The sequence below is a fragment of the Radiomyces spectabilis genome (genome assembly GCF_025331425.1).
Source record: "Radiomyces spectabilis strain NRRL 2753 chromosome Unknown BYT42scaffold_12, whole genome shotgun sequence".
In the NCBI taxonomy this organism is placed as follows: domain Eukaryota; kingdom Fungi; phylum Mucoromycota; class Mucoromycetes; order Mucorales; family Radiomycetaceae; genus Radiomyces; species Radiomyces spectabilis.
Genome location: NW_026251937.1, coordinates 15,412 through 23,251, shown reverse-complemented (window position 1 = coordinate 23,251; position 7,840 = coordinate 15,412). Strand labels below are relative to the sequence as shown.

Sequence of the window (7,840 nt, the reverse complement as noted above, 5' to 3'; positions counted from 1 at the left end):
GATGAATTGGGCATGACTGCCTTGGTTATGCCTGTCAAATTTTCAACGGTACTATGAAAAAAGAGGATTACGTCCTGAAGACCACTTTTGCATATTCGTTTGAAGAATTAATAACTGGACAAAGATACCATGATCTTCCAGCATGATAATGATCCAAATACACTAAGGAGTACAAGTCGTGCTCTTTCTCAGTTTCGTCTTTGCCTGCCCAATGCCAAAACTTATCTGGCATCATCGCCAGCTCAATTGCGCTATTATTACCACCAAGCCAGCGGGGTCAATAAATTGTAGATCTGCACTGAGAAGTAGTGGAAGGTATTCCCTGCAGAACTTTGTAAAAAGTATGGTGAGAGTATACCAGATCGCGTGCAAGCTGTTTTGAGGGCCAAGACTGGGCATACTCGGTTTTAATAAAGCACTTTTCTGCAGTCGTCGCCAAGGATATAAGCTGCATAATTAGCAGTAGATGGGGAACAGCTGGTGTGAAATGGCCGAAATTTCGGAACTGAATGCACGATTTTTCTTATTTTGCAGATTTATTGGAAGAAATGGTCCGAACTGATTTTCAGGTTGAAATGGTAAATGCAATGCGATCACCGGAATTTCGCAACAAAAACAAAAGGATGTACTTTTTTTCATATAAAAAAAAATAGGTGGAACATATAGCAAAAGCTGTGGTATTAATGAAAACGTAAAAATATCGACATAGGTTTGGACCATTTCTTTTACCCAATGTAAAATGAAGGAAGCAAGCAACACTAGGTGATCAGATTATAGTGTAAGGGTACGGACAAGGCTGGAGGGTAGGATAAAACAAGAAAGCAGACAGGATCAGGACGATGTTAGGTGCTTTCCGCAGGAACGGACAGACAAGACAAGACAGACACGAAACAAGGAATAGGAAGTGGATGGGAAACAAGGTAATCTCATACGGTTTTATTTGAAATGGGGGATATTTATATGGAAGTGAAATATAAGGAATAAGGAAATCAGTGTATATACAAAGGGATGTTGAAAAGAGGACACGATCTTACTAACAAACTATGACACTACGAGACTACCTTTATTCTGGAAGAGAGAGTTTGGTGTTTAAAAAAAGGAAAAAGAATAAGTACCAAGAGTGGATATGGACACAAGGTATTTTTCGATGTGGGATGATCCGTGAGAGAATAAAGTGTGTTTTGCTTAGCTAATGACTGATACAGATTATTTTTTTGATATACTGGTGAATGGAACGAATAGATGATGGATAAACTAATAACAGGCTGTGTGTGCGGTATGGGTCTGGAGATGAGCTTGATCCACACAAGAGAAAAATGAGAAATAATGCGATAATATCTTGGCCAGATCCTCCTCTAGAATTCGGTAATAGATTATAGAACCCATGCCACCACCATAAATTTTTGTATGTAGCCAGAGCCATGTGCAGTTACATAGCTACAAAGCATGCAATATTACCATCGCTATACTTGTATATATGATTGCGCAAAGGGTTCTCCATTTTTATACCATGTCCATTCCTTTCCATCAAATCCTAATCAGTTTACTTTAGTTTCATCACTGAAGATAACCCGTTTCCAAGCACATAAATTCAATGTTGATGCTTTTTTTTTGGCGAAAGCAAGACGAGTTTTTCTTACCACTAGCCATCAAAGGGAAGTGCATCACGTTTTTTGCGGAATTGATACCCAGAGTTTTTTAGGTGATTACGGATGGTTTCAGCTGATATATATGATACTCATCCGCCTGTAGCTCCCTGGAGGCGTGGAAAGAGGTTTTGTATTTACCAGAATTGAACTTGTGCAGTATGATATGACCGAGGGTCCTCCATATGGAGCATCAGTGCTGATGCGATCGATGGAGTGCCGTTAGATCTCAAGGTGTCTCGAAATAGACCAAATAGACTCTCCAGAGTTCAAACGAGCCTGACTATTTTGGTAGGTGGTGTGAGAGTTTGCAGACGTGCTGGTAATTCAATGCGATTGGATGAGGACTAATTAGACTGCAGACGAGGTGATTGCAAAATCAGGATGCAGTAGAAAGGGCAAAGGTCGCCTAACAACACTCTTTTTGAGTACCAAAAGTTGGAGTCCATGTATACTGTGACACTGGTGGGAAAAAAATAATTCATTGCTGACCTCATGAAGGTAAAAAATACAATGATTGTTATCTCTTGATCTACGGCACCTAAAAATCTGCAACTTCTCATGAATGTCTCTATATCAGCTACCATCCTACAAAAATAACATGGGGTAAATGGGATCATCATTTGTCCAGCAATCGATACAAGTGGTACAATAAATCAGCATCTCCTCATCATCTGTCAATGGGATTGCTTTCGTCTATACCTCGGCCATTTCGCAATAAAATAACGCCTTTTTTCCGTAGTTGCTCACAGCTATTTGTAGTATATTTGATTTAAATTTGGTGTTGATCTCATCATTAGAAGTTGAGCTATTATACAATGCGCTCTGTGGTCACTCATTGATGCAGCGAACGTGTGTAACTCAGGAACCAATGGTCGGATCGGCATCAAAACTTTCATGCACATAGAAAATCTCTAAACAGTTTCTTTATGCTGAAATCAACAGTTTGTGAACGGTTGAAAGTTATATATTGAAGCAGATCTGTATCCCCCTGAAGATATTGATAAGAAACCCCTCTTACTTGCACTTTTCTATACTTCTGTCAACCAGGACTTTAATAATAAGCTCTGTACTTTTCTTAACTCACTAATCCTGCTCTCTGCTTGCTGTCTGTACATACTGCAGGCCTTGATCCAATCCTTTTTTTACCGATGTCTCACCATGAATGCAGTCCTCTTCTTTGCTGGTGCTACGGATAGCTTTCTGATACACTACGCCCCATGCACTTCTAGTCACCACCATTTGATATCTTGCTTATACCTTTTGTGGTGTTTGTGAATAAAAAGAAGTGTAAAACAGAGAAAACCTGAAATCTTTTGAAACTCGGATTTATTGAGTAACAAGAGAAGGGAAAAAAAAGCCCAGATCAACTCTTCATTTTATGTCTGCTTATATACTTTATGACGGATCGTCATCTGATTGATTGTATTATCATAAATCGTTTATCCTGTAGGTATTGCCATAGAACGTACTGTGGACGAATGACAAGAGTATACAGTTGTTCTTGTGACTTTTGGTTGACAAGGAGACGGTGAATTTGTGAATATGGATCGCATGATTATTTGATGGCATGACTGTTTTATGTCAAAGGTTGGGAATAAAGATGGTCATGAGGTTTATCTTCACTGATTAGGATTTGAGTGTGGTGCAACTTGGCATATTTGAACTGCGAACGTTCTGAGGATGAGAATTATCCATAGCCATGTCCATAATGTGAGGAAGGAGGAATTGATGTACTGTATGTGGAATACATTATTTATTATACCGAAAATGACACCTTTCATCGTAGCTTATTAATTTTTCTCTGGATCCCACTCCAGATATAGTGAACCATCTACTCAACAAATTGCTAAGCAAAGCTCTCTGTCCTAATGATCATTCTGCTCATTGCTTCTGAGAGCATACAGTAACTGGCGCACTTTGTTCCTCTCTTTGCTTGAAACTTGACAAGTTTATCCATCCCAAGGATGATTTGATTTGACTTATTTTACTTCTCCTGCTCCGGACACTGGTTTTCTATATTGGCTCATCCTATCAAACGACTCTGGTTAGTCTTGCATTTTTCTTTTCTTTTCTCTTTTTCTTTGTTTTTTCTCTTATTTTTGACTACCTGCCACCCCATGCGTCCTGTGCACAATTTTATCTTGTTTTTCTCAGTGGTTTTTTTTACAATAGTACTAGACCCTATAGATCTCAGGGCTAGCAATAGTCCCCAATAGATGTGTTGTTATGACATTAAAACAATGTTCCTAACATGCAAAACCTACTCTGATCACCTCTGCTATCCTATTCATTAGTCTCAATATAATTATCTCTCGCAATGTATACATACTCTCATATAAAAATAACAAATCCATTGTTATAAAAATCTACCTTCATGACTGTGATTGCCGATTTCTGGTGCCCTGATTATTCCCCAGACTCTCTTTGATTTTCCTGCAGCTCTGTTTGGGTTTCACCTACTGACGTACTATTTTCTTTCAACTAATGTGCCATTTTCCATTAGTCAACATAAATGTGCACCATTAAGCAATTCATCATTTTCCATTGACCAATCAACTAAAAGCTATAGCTAGAAACACTGTAGCTTTATTGATGTCAAAAGCTGAAAGAGACTTGGATCAGAGCAGTTAAAGATGTCAAGTGCTTTTCAGGAACAGGCAAAAACAGAAAATCAGACGATCAGGACCAGAAAGTAAAAACCAAAAAAACAGAAGGCAATAGCCCAGAAGAGATTGAAAATAAGAAAAGATCGGATTAAACCGAGATGTACAGACAGAATGATTTTTATTGATACAGTAGGACGGTTAGTATAGTTAATAATGCTAGTATTGCAGGAAGTACTAGTAGCATAAGTACTAAATTCGCATTGATAAGACATTGCAATACTGTAGTTACGAAAATTGATTAAAGAATCCAGAAAGAGCTAAGCACCTAACTGTCTCTCTCAACGATGATTGCAACTTACTGTAGTATTTTTTTCCCATCCAAAACAAGAATTCGTCCAAAGTAAGAATGCTTACTTTGAAAAGGAAAGTCTGCATAACACTGAATTCCAAAATGGCAAGTTAAAAAAACCTTCCGCATCAGGCTATTCAAAGTATCTGACGTCAGGGGCATAAGGTTTCGCTATTTAACTACAGTATAACGATTTCTACCTTTAAAGTCTAGACTTTAGTTATTCACTTAATAATTAATTCTCTAGACGGATATCTAAGGCTAGTTAATTTAGAAGGGGTGAAAAAATAGGGTAAATTTTAAAAAAAAATCATAAAAAAAAATGAACAAGTTAAATTTAATAATAAATGATAAGAAATAAAAGATTTTAATAAATAAAATATATTAAAGATATTTAAAATAATTTTGGATATACGAAATAATTAAAAAATAATAGAATAGATGTCACACAAAAGAGCAAATATGGATAACCGTCAAAGATAAAATAACACCTTAGGAAAAAAATATTCGAAAAGTACTCCGAAAATATTCGGGATTACTTTATTATATGTATTCACATAATTTACTTCGGTACACTACAGTTAAATAGCTATTTCGTCCGCGTAAGGTATGTACGGAATCCAGAATTCCATACGTACCTTATGGATGGAATTGACAAAACTATATGCGGACGGTATCCATCTGACTTCAAAGTTTTAAAAATAATTAACCAATAGAAATACGTTAACATGATATTTGGACACAAGCCATTTGTTCATTGCCATTGGTCACTTCATACAAAAAGATGCATGGCTATTGGTTACTTTCTATAAGAAAATGCATTACCATTGGTTAAAGATGTATGCTGACAGCTCTATGATTTGCTGTTTTTCAGAGATCCTAGACAGAGGTTCACTTCTTATTGGTTTATGACTGAATCCATCTCTTTTTTCATTGGGCTCAGATTACACTTCTTTAATGACTTTCGTATAGCCTTTGAGAGGGCTGTTGCATATTTTGTGAATATTCAATTTTATTTTTGCCGTCAGAAATAAAAATAAAGCTATACTATACAGCTATGGAGCCATGGAGCTATACTATGAATACACTACTTATCAAAGACTACTATATACATAAGAGTGAAATAGAAGAAATATGAAGCACTACAGTTGAAATAATATAAAGGGGGATATTGAAAATCTTCCAGCTTCTACTTATCAGTACAGTATGCTGCCAAGCATGATAAAGGGCAGGAGGCTGTCTATACTCATATACTGTACTCATGATAAATCCGATGCTAAGTTTGCAGCATACATGCAATGACGATACAAAAAGACAAAAAGATGACAATATCAGAACAAATATGAACTCTATACATAAACATCTTTATATAATTCAAAATGCACACAAGAGCATATACAGTTCTGAGCACTGTACAGTACATAGTCAATGTGTATGTCAATGATGATATCACGCACATGTTAGAGGGAGCTATATATAGCTATACAAATAGAGGTACACTCCAGACCAATATCATAGTGGGCAGCATAGCAACCATAAGGAGAGCCAGGATAAAGACCAGCGACTATGATGACAAAATCCAAAGATGAGCAAGATGATACTTGTCAAGCAATAACAACTTACTTTCTCTATATCAATGAGATTTGTGTGGGAAAGAAGAAAAAGATGTGTATGACAAAAAGTATTCTTGGGATGAATTTTTATTTACTGCAACAGCAGCGGCAGTTGAATCTCCCTCTTCTTCTTATTCTATTTTGTTGACATGTCCAATGCCCCACCCACTGTTACCACAGCGCGTCTTATGCCTAAAAGGCACAAAAATGAGGATGCCAGCTCTGAGCAGCAGGAAATTGCATCCCTCAAAGCCAAGGTCCGCAGCTTGGAGAGAAAAATCCTTAAGATGGACCACATGATTGCCGAGTGCACGCAGGTTGCTCCTGTAAAGATAAAGAATCTCGACTTGAATGTATGTAGCATCCAAAATATATGATTTATGATATAGTTTCTTACTTTGCTTTGTAGAAGAAGATCCGTCAACATTACAGATACTTGGGCGAACAGGAACAGCTCTTTTGGAATTTGGATACTGAATTCAATGAAAGCACAAACCCAAAAGTTGCTAAAGCCTTGATTGACTTTATCAATCAGCTTCCAGACGAGATCCGAAAGCTTTCCTGGACGCCACGCATGGTACGCCACAAGGTGTGCAAGCATCACAATCATTTGCGTACCAATTATCAAGAAAAGAAGAAAGATGCAGCGGGCTGGAAGCTGATACAGAAGCTGAAAACCCACCGCAACAATGTGAGTAATTATAATGACATTTATTATTTAACTGAACTAACCTACATGAACGTTTTAGAAATTCCATGAGCGCCATGCAGCATTCTATGTGGCTGGTGCAGAGGTGTCCACATATTTCGCCGGTGCAGAGATGTTGTTGGTGTCTGGGTTGATGTCTGATGAGGAAGACATCATCCAGGACAACTGCATCATTGGCAGACGGGTGCTCCGCCCTACTTGGAGGAGTGACAAAGTAAGTGCTTTGATTTGAATCAGCATACTCAAAGTGATAAACTTACATGGTCATTTGTCATTCCTATAGTCCAATGCATTCCTCGACAAGCTGTCAGCGCTTGCTCAAAAAAGCAAGATGAGCAAGCGCCTCAGCTGAGCACCCCTGCCAAAGGAGTATGTGGGTGCCGAAGTGTCTTCAAAACCTACACTTTGGGCAAGACTTCCACAAGAAGCAAAAAAAACAATAAAAAAAGTTTAATGCATACCATGTTATCCTAGCTTTAGATGCCAGTTATACCTTTCATGGGTCGATGACTATATTCAATATTTCGGCATATTTTTCCTAATGAGTATTAATAGAAGACATGCACATCATTATGACAGATAAGAATATACAACTTACAGTTAAAATCAGTATAGGGATAAATGAGCTATAGCTGATAGAAAGAACAAGGCAGCATATCGAATGAAAGCTTAGAAATAAGGATTCTGATGACTATTAAGCAGTCTGATAGCATATGACCTACCAATTCATCATGGCTTTATAATTACGATATCGTGCCTTCTCCTCCTTAATCATGGGGGCTGTGGATGCTAAAGCATATAATGAAAAGTTGGTGGATAATATTCTAGTATATCTGACTTTCATAACTAGTATACCTGTGCATCAATGAGGGACATGGCTCAATATGTCTACAGCCTTGGCCCTACTGTATAAA

At 37.6% G+C, this 7,840-nt stretch overlaps 1 protein-coding gene across 1 annotated transcript; it reads left to right on the top strand.

Moving 5' to 3' along the window:
- Positions 1–6,355: 6,355 nt before the first annotated feature.
- On the top strand, positions 6,356–7,121 carry BYT42DRAFT_607374 (uncharacterized protein; the record flags this gene model as incomplete). The annotated part of the gene is made up of 3 exons (XM_051571174.1): positions 6,356–6,570; positions 6,627–6,908; positions 6,967–7,121. Coding segments are annotated over exons 1-3 (639 nt in total), but the record flags the coding sequence as incomplete, so codon positions are not given.
- Positions 7,122–7,840: the final 719 nt, after the last annotated feature.